This window comes from Mobula hypostoma, chromosome 14 (genome assembly GCF_963921235.1).
Source record: "Mobula hypostoma chromosome 14, sMobHyp1.1, whole genome shotgun sequence".
Classification (NCBI taxonomy): Eukaryota; Metazoa; Chordata; class Chondrichthyes; order Myliobatiformes; family Myliobatidae; genus Mobula; species Mobula hypostoma.
Genome location: NC_086110.1, coordinates 44,045,967 through 44,064,252, shown reverse-complemented (window position 1 = coordinate 44,064,252; position 18,286 = coordinate 44,045,967). Strand labels below are relative to the sequence as shown.

At 38.3% G+C, this 18,286-nt stretch overlaps 1 protein-coding gene across 2 annotated transcripts in view; it reads right to left on the bottom strand.

Annotated features, from left to right (window-relative positions):
* Window positions 1-18,286, bottom strand: part of LOC134356239 (Fanconi anemia group A protein-like) — a 128,611-nt gene that overhangs the window by 102,421 nt on the left and 7,904 nt on the right. For both annotated transcript variants that reach the window (XM_063067033.1, XM_063067032.1), the window contains exons 6-8: window positions 16,990-17,085; window positions 7,404-7,477; window positions 1,207-1,319 (exon numbers count right to left, since the gene is read on the bottom strand). In XM_063067033.1, coding sequence (XP_062923103.1) covers window positions 1,207-1,319; window positions 7,404-7,477; window positions 16,990-17,085 — 283 coding nt within the window. The remainder of the gene's footprint in view (window positions 1-1,206; window positions 1,320-7,403; window positions 7,478-16,989; window positions 17,086-18,286) is intronic.

Below are 18,286 nucleotides of genomic sequence, written 5' to 3'. Positions count from 1 at the left end.
CAGATGCTGGAAATCTAAAGCAACACACACAAAATGCTGGAGGAACTCAGCAGGACAGACAGCATCGATGGAAAAGAGTAAACAGTTGATATGGAGGAGATGGAACTACATGAGAGAGAAAAAAAGACAAGAAATGCTAGTACCATGTAGACTCTGAAAATAAGAAACTAAGTAAATGGTTGAATTATTCAGTGGGTATTGCACTATCTGTGAAGAGATAAAACCCTCAGAATTAACATTACAAAGTAATGACTTTTTGGCAGAACTGGCTTGTTCTGGCTAAAACAGGAAAGGCTGCCAACCTAAAATTATTGGATTCAATGTCAATCCCCAAGAACTGCAATGTACAGGTCCAAAGATGAAACATTTTTCATAGAGTTCGATTCAAGATTCATTGGATCAACATAGGAGGACAAAGAAGGAGAGAAGTCTGATGGAAGTGGAATGGAGAATTAAAAGCAGCCAGTAACTCATGGCCATAAAGATGTTTTTGCACAGCAGTCACTCCACCCACATTTTGTTTGTGCAGACCATTATTGCAATGTAAAATTTACAATGCTTTCTGTAACAATCTTACCAATGGGAACTTGTGCAAGAATTCACTGCAAAGTCTAACTAGTTATTGACAAATAAAATAATACAAAAACCAAGATTACATAAGTATAATTACAGAAAACTTATTGGTATGCCTTTTGCATTGCAGAGCTAGGGAACCAAGCAGCAGAGGATTTCAGCTGTTTCTTGGCAAGTGGGCTGAAGCATCAAGTCTGGGTTTGCAGCAAATCTTCCTTTGAACTAAAAGACATATCCATCTTTATATTGTAATCACACCCTAAGGTTAAAGAGCACTTTGGGAAATTATTTCTGCTTTTATTGCTTCAACTGTACAACTAAATTACCAGTAGTATCAATTCAATAAAAATCCATGGAACTTTTATAGGAAACAGCATTTTCTTCAGAGTATATAGTGATCCCTAACTTTTTGGTGCCCACTGCTAAAACACCACAGGATTCAGCACCTCCAGAAGAAATCACAACTTGAATTAAAAGGAAAGGCAAATTGGTTAAGACAAACTAAAATACAATGATGATTAAAGTATTACTTAATGTAGCTAAAGCATTCAGAATAAAAGTTATGTTTTGCTAAACTAATTAAGACAGTTCAGGTTTAAATTAGTGTGTGTTAATATTTCACCTTTTTCCTACCTGACAGTATTTGACTCTGTATATTTTGATGCTGGGGATGATCTTCAGTCACTGAGCAAAGGAGACACAAGTTGTCGAAAAGCCAGCATACAACAGAAGTTACATCAGGATTACTGTTTACAGAGCAGATAGGTCAGAATTACTCTCCTCCAATCGAGTTCAGATGTATCATTTTAAATATCCTCAAAAATTTTAGATTAATACTGCAAAATTATTCAATGAATTTGCTGGGGAGGGATGGGTGGTGGGGGGAATAAAGTGCATTAAAAATGCACTGGATGCCAACATAACATTCATTCCCTTTTTCCTTCTCATGGCTAAAAGCAGTTTCATAGATCACTGCAGCTACTTGCATGTACCACCAAACCAGGCTGAAGTCAAAGATATACGCACCACAACTGTCTGTGTGAACATCCCAAAAAATATTACAACAGTGACAGCAGTAATATTTTTAAAAAACTACCTCGTGCACGTAGAAGACAAATGGAAAGAAATGGTGGAGGTGGCAGGAAAAAATGAAGTTGAAAATAATCTAGAAGACTTATAACCAATACTTCTTGACACTGACTGGTTAAAGTTTATTGGAAACTAGGATGGTGTACAGTAAGTGCTTCTAAAAAAAAAAAAATGTTAGTCCCTGGGACCAAAAGGGAAAGAACATAAAAACATAGAACAGTAAAGCACAGGAACAGATCCTTCAGCCCACAGTGTTGTGCTGAACCAGCTAACAAGTAAATCAAAAACAACCCAAAAACTAAAACCCATCCATCTACTCAATGTCCATATCCCTCCATCTTCCTCACATTCATGTGCATTCCTGGCATCCACCACTCTGAGTAAAAAACTTACCGCTGACATCCCCCTTGATCCTCATCTTCAATGCAAGCCCTCTGGTATTAGATACTTCTACTCTGAGAAACAGATACTCGCTGTCTACTCTGTCTATGCCCTTCATAATCTTCTAAACCTCTATCAGATCTCCCCTCAGCCTCTGCCACTCCAGAGAAAACAGCCCAAGCTTGTCCAGCCTCTCATGCCAGCACATGTCCTCTAAACCAGGCAGCATCCTGGTAATCTTCTTCTGCACCCTCTCCAAGGCCTCAACATCCTTCCTACAGTGGGACAACCAGAACTGCATCCAATACTCCAGATATGGGTGGGCTAACCAGAGTTTTATAAATTTGCAACTGCTTTACTTTTGAACTCAATGGCTCAATTAATTAAAGCAAGCATTTCATTAGCCACCTTAACCACCTGTGTAGCCACTTTCATAGAGTTATGAACTATGAACTTGAACCCCAAGATCTCTCTGATCAGCAACACTGTTAAGGGTTTTGCCCTTAACATGGCTAAAGCCCTCCCAATGACTAAGCACATCTACATGAAACGTTGCCGTAGAAAAGCAGCATCCATCATCAAAGATCCTCACCACCCAGGCCATGATCTCTTCTCGCTGCAGCCATCAGGTAGTAAGTACAGGTGCCTCAGGAGTTGTACCACCAGGTTCAAGAACAGTTGCTACCCCTCAACCATAAGGCTCTTGGACAGAATGGAATAACTACACTTATTCTAATTTCTGGTGTTCCCACAATTGATGGTCTCACTTTAAGGGCTCTCTATCTTGTTATTTAATTTCATATTATTTCATACTCATTATTTATTGCTATTTACTTGTATTTCCATTTGCACAGTTTGTTGCTCATTGAATCTGTTTAACAGTTACTGTCCTTTAGATTTGCTGAAAAAGAATCTCAGGGTTGTATGTGGTGACATGTATGTATTCTGATATAATAAATTTTACTTTGAACTTCTGTCTCCTTGTATTTTCCCTACCAAGGTGCAATAACTCACACTTATCTGAGTTAAACTCCATCTACCATTCCTCTGCTCATATCTGCAACTAATCTGTTGTATATTGCACTGTATTTTTTCCAGTCTTCTACGCTATCCACAACTCTACCAATCTTGGTATCATCTGCTAACTTACTAACTCATCCATCTACATTTTCACCCAGGTCATTTATATACATTTTCACAAACAGCAGCAGTCCCAGCATGGATCCCCGCAGAACACCACTCGTTACAGACCTCCAGCTCGATAAAGTCCCTTCTATGTGCAAGCCAGTTCACCACAAATCCCATGCGTCTTAATCTTCTGGATTAGCCACCCATGAGGGAATTTGACAAATGTATTACTAAAATCCATGTGAGCAACATCCACTGCCCTACTTTCATCAATCTCTCTTGTCACCTTCTCAAAAGACCTTAGATTACCATGGTAAGCAAAGGAAGAGAGTGGCATTGACAATGATCTTCCCGTCTTCCCTGGCCACAAGAGGAGTACTAGAGGATTTGCCTCTAGTAGTAGGGTACTCTGTTGTTCCAAAAGGTAACAGAGATAATCCTGGGATTAAGGTCCAGTGAGTCTTACGTCAGTGGTGGACAAACTAATTGAGACAATTCTTAGGGACAGGTTTTGCAAGCATTGGAGAAGCATAGTCTTATTAGGGATGGTCCACATGGCTTTGTTGGGGGGAGGGGGCAAGATCATGCCCTCATGAGTTTGATTTCAGTTTTTCAAGGAAGTGACAAAATAAATTAATGAAAGTAGAATGGAGTGTATGGATTTTAGTAAGGCGTTTGAAACGGTTGCCCATGGTAGTTTCATCTAGAAAGTCATGACGCAAGGGATCCATGGAAATTTGGTTGCGTGGATTCAGAATTGGCTTGCCCACAGAAGGCAGAGAGCAGTAGTAGATGAAGCATACTCTGCTTGAAATTCGGTGACCAGTGATGTTCTCCAGGAATGTGTTCTGGGACAACTACTCTTTGTGGTGCTGATAAATGACTTTGATGAGGAAGGTGAAGGGTGGATTAGTAAATCTGCAGATGACTTGAAGGTTGATGGTGTTGTGGACAGTGTAGAAGGTTGTCGTAGTTTACAACAGGATGCAGAGCTGGGCAGAGTAGTGGCAAATGTAGTTCAATTTGGAAAAATGTGAGGTGATGCACTTTAGAAGATATAACTAGAAGGCAGTGAACAAGGGTAATGGCAGGATTCCTAGCAACGTGAAGGAACAGAGGAATCTTGGAGTCCCAGTCCATTGATTCCTCAAGGATGTTGTGCAAGTTGATAGGATGGTTATGAAAGTGTATGGTGTGCAGGCCTTCATTAGATGGAGGACTGAATTCAAGAGCCATGAGGTTATGTTGCAACTCTATAAAATTCGGGTTAGACTACACTTACAGATTAAAATTAGCTTTATTTGTCACAAGTATATTGAAACAAACAATCAAATGTGTTGTTTGCATCAATTGCGCCAATGACCAACAGTGCTATGACGTGCTGGGGCCCAATGCTTCCAGCATCAACATATCATCCCTAAAGTTACTAACCCATACATCTTTGGAATATGGGAGGAATCCGGAGGTCCGAAGGAACCCATGCAGTCATGGTGAGAACATACAAACAGAATGGGAATTGAATCCCCATCACTGGTGCTGCAAAGCATTACACTGACTACTACGCTACCATGGCAACCCTTTATCAATTTACTTTGTCACTTTCTTGAAAGGCTCAATCAGGCTTGTAAAGCATGATCTCACAAAGCCATGCTGATTATCCCCAAGTACAGTTCTGGTCACCTCATTATAAAAAGGATTTGGAAGCTTTAGAGTGGGTGCAGCGGAGATTTACCAAGAATCTGCCTGGATCAGAGAACATGTTTTAAGAGGAAAGGTTAAGAGAATTAGAGGTTTTCTCTTTGGAGTGAAGGAGGATGTGAGGTGTCTTAGTAGAGGTGTATAACATTATACGAGGCATAGATAGCGAGGATGGCTAACACCTTTATCCCAGGTTAACCATGGCCAATGCCAGAGGACATCTGATTAAAGGCATGAGGAGCAAAGCTTAAGGAAATGCCAGAGGCAGTATCGATATAAAAAAAAGTGAAGGGTACAGACAGAGGCTGACATACAGGAACATTTAGGAGATTTTTAGATAAGCAAGTAGATGTAAGGAAAATGGATGGTCATGTTATGGTAGGAGGAAAGGGTTATATTGATTGCGGAGTAGGTTTATATAGGTCAGCATAACACCATAAGCCAAAGGCCCATAGAAGAGTACAGTATGGATGTATAGTTAAATTGAGGAAATCAAAAATCAAGAAATCCTTTCAATGACACTCCAATATTATAAGATTTTTTAATTTTTTCAATGTTTTTGCAGGCATTTGTTTCCATCTCTAATTGAGGAGAGGGTGGTGAGCCACCTTGAAACACTGTCAGCTTCTGCTGATGGTGTTCCCTCAGTGCTGTTGGATAGGGAGACTTAGACCCTGTGGCAATGACGAATTTGTGAGATAAAATAAAATACCAATAATCAACTATCCAATTATTTGGAAATCTCATAATTTGTTTTGGCATTGGGCTCACCAGGCAATGATTCCTGTAAAACACAGGAAGACCCACACTTTTGGCACCATACTTTTCCTGGGTAAACTGAAAATAACGATATTAATGCAATTTGAAACGTTATCACACCAGGACATCTGCCCACTTTCATTATTTGGGACTGTTACGTACCCCGTAACTGGGTTGCCAAACCAGCAGAAATGGATCACTCAGTTGGAGTCTGGAGTACTAGAACTAAGAAAGTTTTATTAAAGAAACAAGCAACACAGTAATCGAAAGGATAATAAATGCAACAATTCAACAATGATAACCACACATGTGCACAGAATTAAGATAACAGCATCAATCAAGCTCTATCGTTGTCTAGGGGTAAATGACCAATTTCAAAATGACTCAAAGTTCAGTCCAGTTAGTAGTTCAGTTCGCAGTAATCGTTGCCATGGCGATGGACAAGGTGGGGGAAGAGTGACAGAGAGAACAGGAACAACTGATCATTCAGAACGGCTTCACTCACAGACCAGCGGGATGGCTCACAAACAGCATTTGGGCGGGTCCTTGGTGATGTCACCTGAGGTCACCGACTGTGACCCCTCCTCCAGATGTGGTCGATCCTCTGCAGTGAACCCGGCACCCAGGCAAGGGCGGACACACACCGGGTTCCCGCTGATCGTACCTTTCCACCCTTGTCGTTGTCTGGTACTTCTCATCCACTCGTGAGAGGCGCACCGCTTCCAGGGTCTCGTTACCTCGGGTGGCGTGTGTCTCCTGTCTTAGCGAACCTGTCCCTTTTTATCCCCCTGCTGGGGTATCGCCTGTCCATCACTTCAAACAGTTCAGGGTTCAAAGGGGGGAGCCGCTCCAGACAGCTCTCTCTCCCACATCCCTTCATTACACATCTCCAGACGCTGCTCCATTGTTCCTTATCTCTCCTTCCCCTGAGGGCAGGTGGCAGACCAACTGCTGATGCCACTGATGCTAGCCCAGGCCAGCAAACATCTTAATTTTATGTGTATTCTCGTAACAGGACAAAGATTTGCAAGAGTAGCACAAGTCCAAAGCAAAGCTGATTTAACCTTCTGCTGTATCACGTACGTTAAACCAGAACATTGAGACATCATGAGTACAAACTCAATAAAAAACAAAGCCATTTGAATTGGAGCAAAAAGAAAGTAGTCCTCCAAAACTGAATCATATCAAAAAAAACTCCACCACAAGAATACGAGGATTACATCAATTAAATATTGCTTTTTTTTTTAGCATGTCACACCAGACAGTCAGCCATTCTTGTCTGGCGCGTGGTGTCAGGATTGGTCTCCTTTCGGATTAACTGGGTCACGATATGAACGTTCCTGACTCAACCTTTTATTTTTTTAAATGAGGCCGAGTGGCTAGCTCGACGCTCAAGCCGGCACGGATGGAAAGCGTGCTCGGGGGGTGGCCTGACTTGGATTCGAACTCGGGAGCCTTCGCTCCAGAGTCCAATGCTGGTGCTGTTGCGCCACCAGCCAGCCTAGTGTGATCACATAACAAATTCTGAAAGAAGGGGAAAGATCATGTGTAAAGGGAGAGTATATGTCAAATAATGAGCAATGAAGGATCATCTGTCCTTTCACCTACATTAACTGATAGTCTTACTCTTACCAAGCTCAATTTTTGCTCAGCAGTGTAATCCTTAAACAATGCACAGAATACCATATGGCAATCAACTGCTCTCGATATTTACCACTGTTTTGCCAAACTGTGAATGGAACACAAAACATTATCAACATCTTCAGTGAACATACCTTGTTACGAGCTCTTCAAGGCTCACAATATTTTCTTTCTGCAAATGCCAAACAACTTCCAGCATGGGTGTTTCCTTCAAGAAAAACAGCAATTATATAATCTCAAAAAATGCATTAATCAGAATCAAAAGTGTTTATTATTGTCAGTGAACATTATATATAGTGCAGACTTTATGAATCTCTGCAAAAGACGGGTATCTACATTTCTCAGTCTCAAAACCATTCACAGCATGCAGTGCCTTTTGCCTACAAGGAAACTTTTCAAAGCTCAGCTTGAGAATGAATTCAAATGAAAAATATTTTTAGCCTGGAAATCTAAAAGGAAACAGAAAATGCTACAAAGACACAGCAAGTCATGGTGTTAACTGTTTTCTATAATAAATCAGAAAAATCAAAGTAAACTGCAGGTGTGAGAAATATAAAGAAAACAGAAAATGTTGGAAATAATTAGCAGGTCTGACTGCACCAGAACCAGCAAAGGCTCTTCAGCCTGACACAGTAACTCTCGTTTCTCTTCCCATGGGAATGGCCTGACCAGCTGAGTATTTCTAACACGGAGATGTCCTCCTCCTTCAAAGTATGTGGTTTCCCTTCCTCCACTACTGATGCTGCCCTCACCCACACCTCCTCCATTTCCTGGATATCTGCCCTTATCCCATCATGTAGCTGTCCTAACAAGGATAGAGTTCCTCTTGTCCTTACCAACCACCCCATGAGCCTCCACATCTAGCACATCATTCTCCACAACTTCCACCATCTTCCACCCGGTCCTACCACCAAACACATCCTTAACTCCCCTCCCCCAGCTTTCCGCAGGGATCACTTTCTCAGTGATTCTCTTGTCTTTTCGTCCCTCCCCACTAATCTCTCTCCGAGTACTTACCTCTGCAAGTGGAATAAATGCCACACCTGCCCATTCACTTCCTCCCTCATCTTCATTCAGGGCCCAAACAGCCCATCCCGGTGAGGCAACCCTTCAAGTGTAAGTCTGTTGGGGTCACCTATTGTATCCGGTGCTCCCAATGTGACTGCCTCTATATTGGTGAGACCTGATGTAGATTGGGAGACCACTTTGTCAAGTGTCTTCTCTCCATCCACACAAGAAAGATTTCCTGGTGGACAACCATTTTAATTCCAGTCCCAATTCTCATTACAACATGTTGCTCCATAGTCTACTCTATTGCCACGACGACAGCACTCTCAGATTGGAGGAGTAACATGTGTAGCCTTCAAACTGATGGCATGAACATTGATTTCTCTAACTTCCAGTAGTTTTTCCCCCTTCCACCTTCCTTCTTCCATTCCCAACTCTGGTTTCCCTCTCACCTGCCTTTCACCTCCTTTCTCCCATGGTCCACTCTCCTCTCCTTTCAGATTCTGTCTTCTTCAGCCCTTTTCCTTTTCCACATCACATCTCAGCTTCTTTCTTCAACTCCCTTCCCCAGCCACCTAGCTTCACCTATAACCTGCTAGCTTGTAATCCTTGCCCTCCACCCCCCCACCTTATTCTGGTTCCCCCCCCCTTCCTCTCCAGTTCTGTTAAAAGGTCTGTTTATTCCTTTCCATGGATGCTGCCTGACCTACCGAGTTGGGGGGGGGGGGGTGTGTGTGTGTGTGTGTGTGTGTGTGTGTTTTTCCAGCATCCACAGAATGCCTTTGTTTATTATCTCTAACACTTTCTTTTCTTATAGAATTAATTCAACAGGCATTCCCAGTTACAGACCATCTGTACAATTTCCACGACCTTTCCTGATGGCGTTGTCTCTTCCAACAATCTTAAATTTGTAAAACTCCTCCAGTGTTCAACAAAGAAAATATTGCAGGCTGCAAAATTGATATCCCCTAAAGCCAAGATTCCCTCTTCATTCTAATCTGAACTATTAATAATATTATGTGACCTAAATTCATATTCCTTTGAGGAATTCCACCAATTATTGTTACCTTTACTCACTCAACTATTACACCATGAAGAGGCTCTGAGTATTGATCAAACTACATTTACAGTTTAAAGGTAATGCCTAATTATCCACTTTACATATAATAGTTTTTTTAATTGGACTATACAAAGAAATATTTTCTATGTTACTATGATTCTCGAGGGAAATGTGGAATTTTCAGTACCATTCTGCTCCTTACATTAAATTGCATAATTCAGTATATAGGTAGTATATTTTATAAACTGATGAAGATATGTCCTGATGCAGAGCTTCAACACAAAGAGAAACAATTCCATTCTCTCCACCAAACACTACTCAACCTACTGAGTTCCTCCAGCACATTGCATGATGCTCTAGACTCCAGCTTCTGTAGTCTCTTGTGTCTAAGCAAGATTAGTAATAGTACTAAAAAAAAAGTGCAGATATTCCCAGTCATATCTCAAAAAGACAGGCTCAGCAGGTCAGGCATTTCTTTAACCATCAGAGCTGCTTGACCTGCTGAGTGCCTCCAGTATTGTTGTTTGTCTCCAGTATTTTCTGTTTTTCCAACTAGTATGTGGTTGGAAACACTATGCATTGAGGCCAGCCTTGGTCAGATATTCTCTGCTAACAAAAATCTAATCAAAACTTTAGATAAAGATTTAAAGAAGCTGCAGAGGGTTGTGAACTTACTCGGCTCCATCTTGAGTACTAACCTACAAAGTACTGAGGACATCTTCAAGGTGCGGGTCTCAGAAAGTCAGCATCCATTATTAAGAACCTCGGGGACTTCCGGTAGCGCTCATGGAGTGAAGTCACGTTCTTGACTCGCTCCATTACCTCTGAGTTTTTTTCTCTATGATCAGCTATACTTTAATTAACCATTAAGGTATTAACTCTTACTATACTTTGAATTAAATTGAACTCTCCGATAACTGGATGCGTCTTAGATCTGCTATGTCTAAGAACGGGAAAAACGGCAAGGATGGTAAACCTCCAGTTAAACCGAAAGGTATGGATTTTCCTCCGACTGAATCACCGGTGACTTTGAAAGCTATATCGGAGTTAATTCAGAGGGAAATTTCAACCTCTGTTAGGGAGATGATTCGTACGGAAATTGCAGACTCTGTTAAAGACCTGATTCATACGGAAATCTCAATTAATCTCCAGAAAATTGCCGATTCAATTGATCAGATGCAAACATCTATTGCGGAACATCAGTCGGCTATATCTGATCTTCAAAAATTCGCGCAACAAAGTGAGCTTAAGATTGGGAAAATCGAAGAAACAATTAATGTAATGAAGAAGAAACTTGACTTTCTGACTTTTAAAAACTCTGACTTGGAATCTAGAATGCGACGGCAGAATTTACGAATGATTGGGGTGCGTGAAGCTGTTGAATCTAACAACCCCATGAAGTATTTTTCTCAACTTTTAAAAGATGCATTCCCTACTGTATTTCCTGACCAACCACCGCTACTGGATCGTGTTCACAGAGTCCCATCACACTCGTCTAGGTCAGATAGACCTAGGCATGTTGTCTTACGTTTTCATTACTTTCAAGACAAGGAGAGACTGTTTCGATTCGCTCGATCTAAAGGTTTCATTGATTTTTCGGATCTTAAGTTCCGATTCGTGGAAGATTTCAGTAAACCAATCTGGGATCAACGGGTTCGCTACAGATCTGTGATGTCGGAATTCTATAAGATGGATTTAAGACCAGCGCTGCTGTACCCTGCACGTCTAAGGATTCGCATGTCAGATGGAGTCCTTCGTTTTTTTGATTCTCCATCGGATGCCCAGAGTTATCTGGATCAACTTTCACCTTCAACATCTTAATTGTTATTTTTTTTTAAACTATCTCCGTTGATCGGAGGCTGTGAATTGGTTGGTTTTAACTTTTTCGTGCCCTATTTGGGCAGAAAAGTTTATTTTTGATTTCTTAATATGGTTGCTAAACTTTCTTTTTAGCTGCGTCATTTCTTTCTTTTCCCAGGGGATTCTGGGTGGTTACTTCCTTATTGTCATTTTACGTATTTCCTGTGTGGCCTTAAATTTTGTAGTTTTTTAAAATTTTATTTTGTTTTGCTTTTTATAACTAGTTTATGGTAATAATCTTATTTTTTCTTGTTGTTGTTTTGTTTATTCATGGGTTTGGGGTTTATTGTGGTTTTTTTTAATATATATTTTCTGGCTTTTGTTCTGTTGTGTGTGTATTTTAATTGAGTTACCTTTTTTTCTCTACTTTTTTTACTGTTTTACAATTAGCTGATCTTTTTCATATTTATACCTTTTTTTTAGGGGAGCGTATACCGGAAGTCATGGGGGTAGTTTTAGCGCTTGCTTCTTTCAGGCGGGTCTGCTTTAGATTTTGCCTTGGGGTTTTGGGGTGGGGGGTGGTGGGAGGGGCTTCACGTTTTAGTTTTTTTCTCTTTGGGCTATATACATTATTGAAGTACTCGTTGCGTCCTTTTTCCCGGTATCTTTTGTATGTTCTGTTTCCTCTCCGGGTTCGTGGGTCGAGCCTATCGTCAATCCTCCTTGCTGTGGGTTGACTTTAGGATTTATGGAGTCTATTATTAATTTTGTCTCCTGGAATACTAACGGTCTTAATCATCCTATTAAAAGGAAAAAAGTTTTTAAAGTGTTCCGGAGACTTAAAGCACAAATTTTGTTTTTACAAGAGACCCATGTACGGAGGGGGGACAGACTACGTTTTTTTAAATTCTGGAAGGATCAACAATTTCATTCGAACTCCAATGCTAAGATTCGAGGCGTCTCTATTTTTATAGATTCCTCAGTTACTTTTATACAACAGGATATTTTTTCTGATCCGAATGGTAGATTTTTATTGGTTAGTGGTTTACTATTTAATAAAAAAGTAGTTTTGGTTAATGTTTATGCTCCTAATATGGACTGTCCAGAATTTTATAAATCATTATTTAATCAGTTTCCGAATTTGAACGAGTTTTCATTGATCTGGGGCGGAGATCTTAATACCTGTTTGTCTCCAGCCTTGGACCGTTCGGCTCCTTTACGGACTTTACCTAATAAATCTGCAACTTTGATTAACTCTTTCCTTTCTGATTCTGGGTCGACGGACATTTGGCGTTTTCTGCATCCTCAGGAAAAAGATTTTTCTTTCTTTTCACATGTTCATCATTCCTATTCAAGAATTGATTATTTTTTTATTGATTCTCGTCTTATTTCTTCAGTGATTAAATGTGATTATGATTCTATAACCATTTCGGATCATGCTCCACTTAAGCTTTCTATTAAAATTATGGCCAATATACAAAATAATAGACAATGGCGTTTTAATTCGCTGTTGCTTCAGGACTCGGACTTTGTTAACTTTATGAATGAACAGATTGAGCTTTTTTTTACAATTAACCATACAGAGGATATTTCGGTTAACACTCTTTGGGACACTTTTAAAGCCTATATTCGTGGTCAGATTATCTCGTATTCTGCTGCTTTGAGGAAGAAGCAGAAGCAGGAGGAGATGGTAATTGTGGACAAGATTAAAGAAATTGATAAGAAATATGTTATGGCTCCTTCTGAGGAGTTATACAAACAAAGAACTGAACTTCAAATGGAACACAGTTTACTACTCTCGTCCTCGATTGTAAACCAATTAAAGAAAACAAGAAGTGAATTTTATGTTCACAGTGACAAAATTGGCAAGCTGCTGGCTAATCAATTGAAATCTAATTATGTTAAATCTCAAATCAATCAGATTTATAACCAAAATGATCGATTGATACTGGATCATGTGGGGATTAATCAAACCTTTTGTGATTTTTATTCTTCTTTATATCAATCAGAGTCTCCTCGAGATTCTAAACATATGAATGATTTTTTAGATAATTTAGACTTCCCTCAGATTTCACAGGATATGTCTTCTATATTAGATACTTCCATTACTATGGATGAGATTAAGAATGTTATTCTTTCTATGAATTTGGGGAAAGCTCCTGGCCCGGATGGGTTTACCGTTGAATTTTATAAATGTTTTGCTTCTTTATTGATTCCTTGGCTCTGTAGGGTTTTTGAGGCTTCTCTGAAACTTGGTAAACTTCCTGAATCTTTTAATAGAGCGTCAATTTCTTTAATATTAAAGAAGGATAAAGACCCTGCTCAATGTACATCTTATAGACCAATATCTCTATTAAATGTTGATTCTAAAGTTTTTTCTAAGTTATTAGCAAATAGACTAGAAAAAGTACTTCCTTCTATTATTTCGGAAGACCAAACGGGTTTTATTAAAGGTCGTTACTCTTTTTATAATATTCGTACATTGTTAAATATCGTTTATACTCCCTCACAAAATGTTCCTGAGTGTGTTATTTCTTTAGACGCCGAGAAAGCTTTTGATAGAGTAGAATGGCCTTATTTATTTAAGGTGCTTGAAATGTTTAACTTTAGCTTGAAATTTATATCCTGGATTAAACTGTTATATCATTCCCCTGTAGCCTCGGTCCGTACTAACTCTTTAAACTCACCTTTTTTTCCTCTTTTTCGAGGTACTCGACAAGGTTGTCCTCTTAGTCCCCTATTATTTGATATTGCATTAGAACCTCTTGCAATTGCTATTCGAGAATCATCAAATATTACTGGGATAACTCGGGGATTAAAGTCCCATAAATTATCACTCTATGCTGTTGATTTACTTTTATATATTTCTAATCCTGAGAAATCCATTCCTGCTGTTTTAGAGTTATTAGCACAATTTGGTTCTTTTTCAGGTTATAAATTAAATCTTAGTAAGAGTGAACTCTTTCCGATTAATAAACATCTTCCCTTATATTATAAATTTCCATTTAAATTGATTGATAACTATTTTTCTTATCTTGGGATTAAAATTACTTGTAAATATAAAGATTTATTTAAGATTAACTTTCTACCATTAATAGACCATATTACTCAACTTTCATCTAAATGGTTTCCTTTATATTTAACTTTGATTGGTCGTATTAATGCAGTTAAGATGTTTTTTTTGCCAAAATTTTTATATGTGTTTCAGGCATTACCAATTTTTGTTCCAAAATCTTTCTTTGATAAAGTTGACTCTAAAATTTCTTCATTTATTTGGCAGAATAAAAATCCGAGACTGGGTAAAATACATTTACAGAAAGCTAAGAGAGATGGAGGTTTAGCATTACCTAACTTTAGATTCTATTATTGGGCAATTAATATTCGACATATGAAATTTTGGTTACTTGATCAGGATATACTATCTATTCCTAAATGGGTAGCATTGGAACTACAATCTGTTCAGGGCTATACACTTGGCTCTATTTTAGGTTCCTCTCTCCCTTTTGATTCGAAACGCCTTAAGCAGGTGTCTAACCCGATAGTTAAATATGCTTTGCGTATTTGGTTTCAATTCAGAAAATTTTTTGATCTTAATCAATTCGGGTTAGCGATTCCTATTTTAGGTAACATTTTTTCCTCCCTCTTTTACGGATCGCGCTTTTCAAACTTGGAAGACTAAGGGTATTTTATGGTTTTTGGATTTATTTTTAGATGGTTCCCTTATGTCTTTTGAACAACTATCTAACAAATATAATTTATCAAGAATACATTTTTTTAGATATTTACAAGTTAGAAATTTCCTAAGTACTATACTTTCTTCCTTTCCAATGCTTCCTCCTACATATATTTTAGATTCGATAATTAACCTTAATCCATGTCAGAAAGGTGCATCGGCTATGATTTATAATATTATTATGAAACTTAGGAAAGCTCCATTTGATAAGATTAGGGTAGATTGGGAACAGGAATTGGGGCTTACCATTTCTGTGGATGATTGGGGGCAGATTTTACAATTAGTTAATACTTCCTCTATTTGCGCTAAACATTCTCTAATTCAATTTAAAGTTGTTCATAGAGCACATATGTCCAAAGATAAGTTAGCGCGTTTTTACTTGCATATTAATCCTTTTTGTGATAGATGTTCGGGGCAGATAGCCTCTTTAACTCATATGTTTTGGTCTTGCCCTACTTTGGAAACTTTTTGGAGAGACATTTTTAATATTATTTCTAAGGTGTTAAATATAGATATCTCTCCTCACCCTATTACTGCTATCTTTGGACTACCTAAAATTTCTAGTAATCTTTCCCCTTCAGCCCGTAGAATGATTGCATTTCTTACTTTAATGGCGAAAAGATGTATTTTACAACATTGGAAAGAGCTTAATGCTCCAACTACCTTTTTTTGGTTCTCCCAGACGATATTATGTTTGAATCTGGAGAAAATTAGAAGTAACCTTTATGATTCTTCATTTAAATTTGAACAGATTTGGGGATCTTTTATTCGATATTTTCATTTAATGTAATATATACCCTTGTTTTTTTTCACTGTTTTTAATGGAGGTGGGGATTGAGGACGTGATTTTAAGTTTAACTCTGTTTGGTTTCAAGTTAGCCCATTGCTTTGCTTTGCTTTTAGTTAGTTGCACGGTGGGTTGTTTTTTTGGGGTTTTTTTTTCTTTTTTTCTATCGATATATATATAAAATTTAGTATACTATTATGTTATCTTGGTTTCTTATGTTTAAATTACATTGTTTGTAGTATTTTTTTTCGGTATTGATACCTTCTGTAATTTTATTACATTTTAACATTGTATTAATGTTTATATGGCTTACCTTTTGGTATACTTATTCAATAAAAAGATTTAAAAAGAAAGAAAGAAAGAACCTCCAGCACCCAGGGCATGCCCTGTTCTCACTGTTACCATCAGGCAGGAGGTACAGAATCCTGAAGGCACACACTCAGCGATTCAGGAATAGCTTCTTCCCCTCTGCTATCCAATTCCTAAATGGGCATTGAACCGGTGAACACTACCTCACTTTTTCAATATATATTATTTCAGGTTTTTGCACAATTTTTAATCTATTCAATATACGTATACTGTAATTGATTTCCTTATTTATTATATTTTTTTCTTCTTCTTCTTTATAATGTATTGCATTGAACTGCTGTTGCTAAGTTAACAAATTTCATGACACATGCCGGTGATAATAAACCCAATTCTGATATCTTCATACATTCCCGTAAACTATTACAATGCAGCAGTCCATGTTCACAAATCAAATGCCTACGTGTTATTTGACAACATTCAGAGTTGGCCCAATGTATGGTGCATTTGCTTCTTAAGTCAATGAACATCACTCTAGCCTGTGTTTACCATTTAATAGCCAAATCCCTCACCCTCCATATCCTGTAAATAACCATTGTTATTATCCATAAATTGTCCTCCTCCCAAGTCTCCAAATGGTTCCTATTATTCACAAGATACAAGTCAAGAGAATGATAGACCATCCTCTTTAAGCGGGTAACTACAACTTCAATAACACTCAAAAGGCAGAGGACAGAGGAGCATGCTTGATTTGCACACCACCTATTATTCCGAATTTTCATGCCCTCAATTACTAGTCCACTGTGGCTGCATTGAGGATCATTCACAAAAACACTATGACAACATCACCATTTCTTAGGTAATACTACAATGGAATAGAATTGAGGTTACATATAACCTAATTTATTTTTTTTTTATTAATACAATAAATCAGATATTCTTCCAACCTCAGATTCACTCTTTCTACATAAGAATACAGCTTTAGTTGTGACCACATAATGAAAGAGCACGGATTATTTTTCTTACCCTTGCTTTCCAAATTTCCTCACTAAATTGCAGTCGGTTGAGCATACTGGTGGACAACAGTTCTTGTAAAGTTTGCAGCAAACAGACAAGCTTACTCTGTAACAGAATGAATGAAGTCAGGGTTACTTAGTAGTGGTAACAAGAAATGAAAATAAGCATGTTTCAGCTTGGCTCTATCAGAAAAAAAGCCCCATTTTATTATTTTGCTTAATGAATTGTGAACAGTTCTACTTTTCATTATTTGTGATTGATTCTAACTACTCATTTTGATATTTCGGAAACTGAGACTGATCATTCCATCCCTTCCAAAATTAAAATATAAAATAAGTAAAATCACAGTAAATACATCTTCCCCTTTTGGTTAATTTCTGTACTTAACAAGCCAAAACTGTCTCTCTTTTTATACAAAAGATTGTTGAGGTATGATCACTCTGCATGTTAAAAACACACCACCTTTGACAGCCTCAGAAAACCACTTCCATTTCCCTTATCAGACAACCTGTGCCTTTAGAGCAAAGCATAAACAGCTTTCTATTAAAGCTTTCTACAAACAGGTTGCTGCTCAAACTTACTTCATGTAAAATAGACAGCCAATCAATAAAATAACTTTTACTCCATTAGAGAGATTCAATCCTCAGTCTGTAATATGTTACATATACAGGACCAATTAACAACTAAATTACTCATGATTCAAAAGAAAGCATCTGAGATGATGTAATATCAAAATCAACAAACTGCAGATGGTAGAAAAATTTGAAATAAAATGAAAAAAATGCTGTAAACACTCAGCAGATCAGGCAGCATCTGTGGAAGATGAAACAAAGTTAATGTTTAAGATCAAAGTGTAATGATAACCCTGTCTCTTTTTCCTCAGATGCTACCTGACTGTGAACAGGAATTTCTTTTTTATTTGAGAACAATATGGCCCTGGAGTCTGAACATCAGAAAATCATACAAACTAATCTTTGGCAAAACAGTGGGACCATCTAAAATTTTCCCCTTTCCTAATTTGTTTCCCAAGTCAATCACAATGCAGTTTTTCAACACAAATTATGGCAATTTCAGATCCACAGATTGCTTAAGAGATAACTATAGATTGTAATGAAGGATACTTTCCTCTCAGCTGCATTCGTTACTGTTACTTCCATTCTGGTATTGCAGTAAAAGCTCCATTATCCAACAACGGCCCACACACCCTATCATGGATGTGCCCAATATCAGTGCAGATAATCCCTCGGTACTATGCCCCACATCAGCAATAATACACCTATTACTGACTCAGCCAGTTTATCAGGGG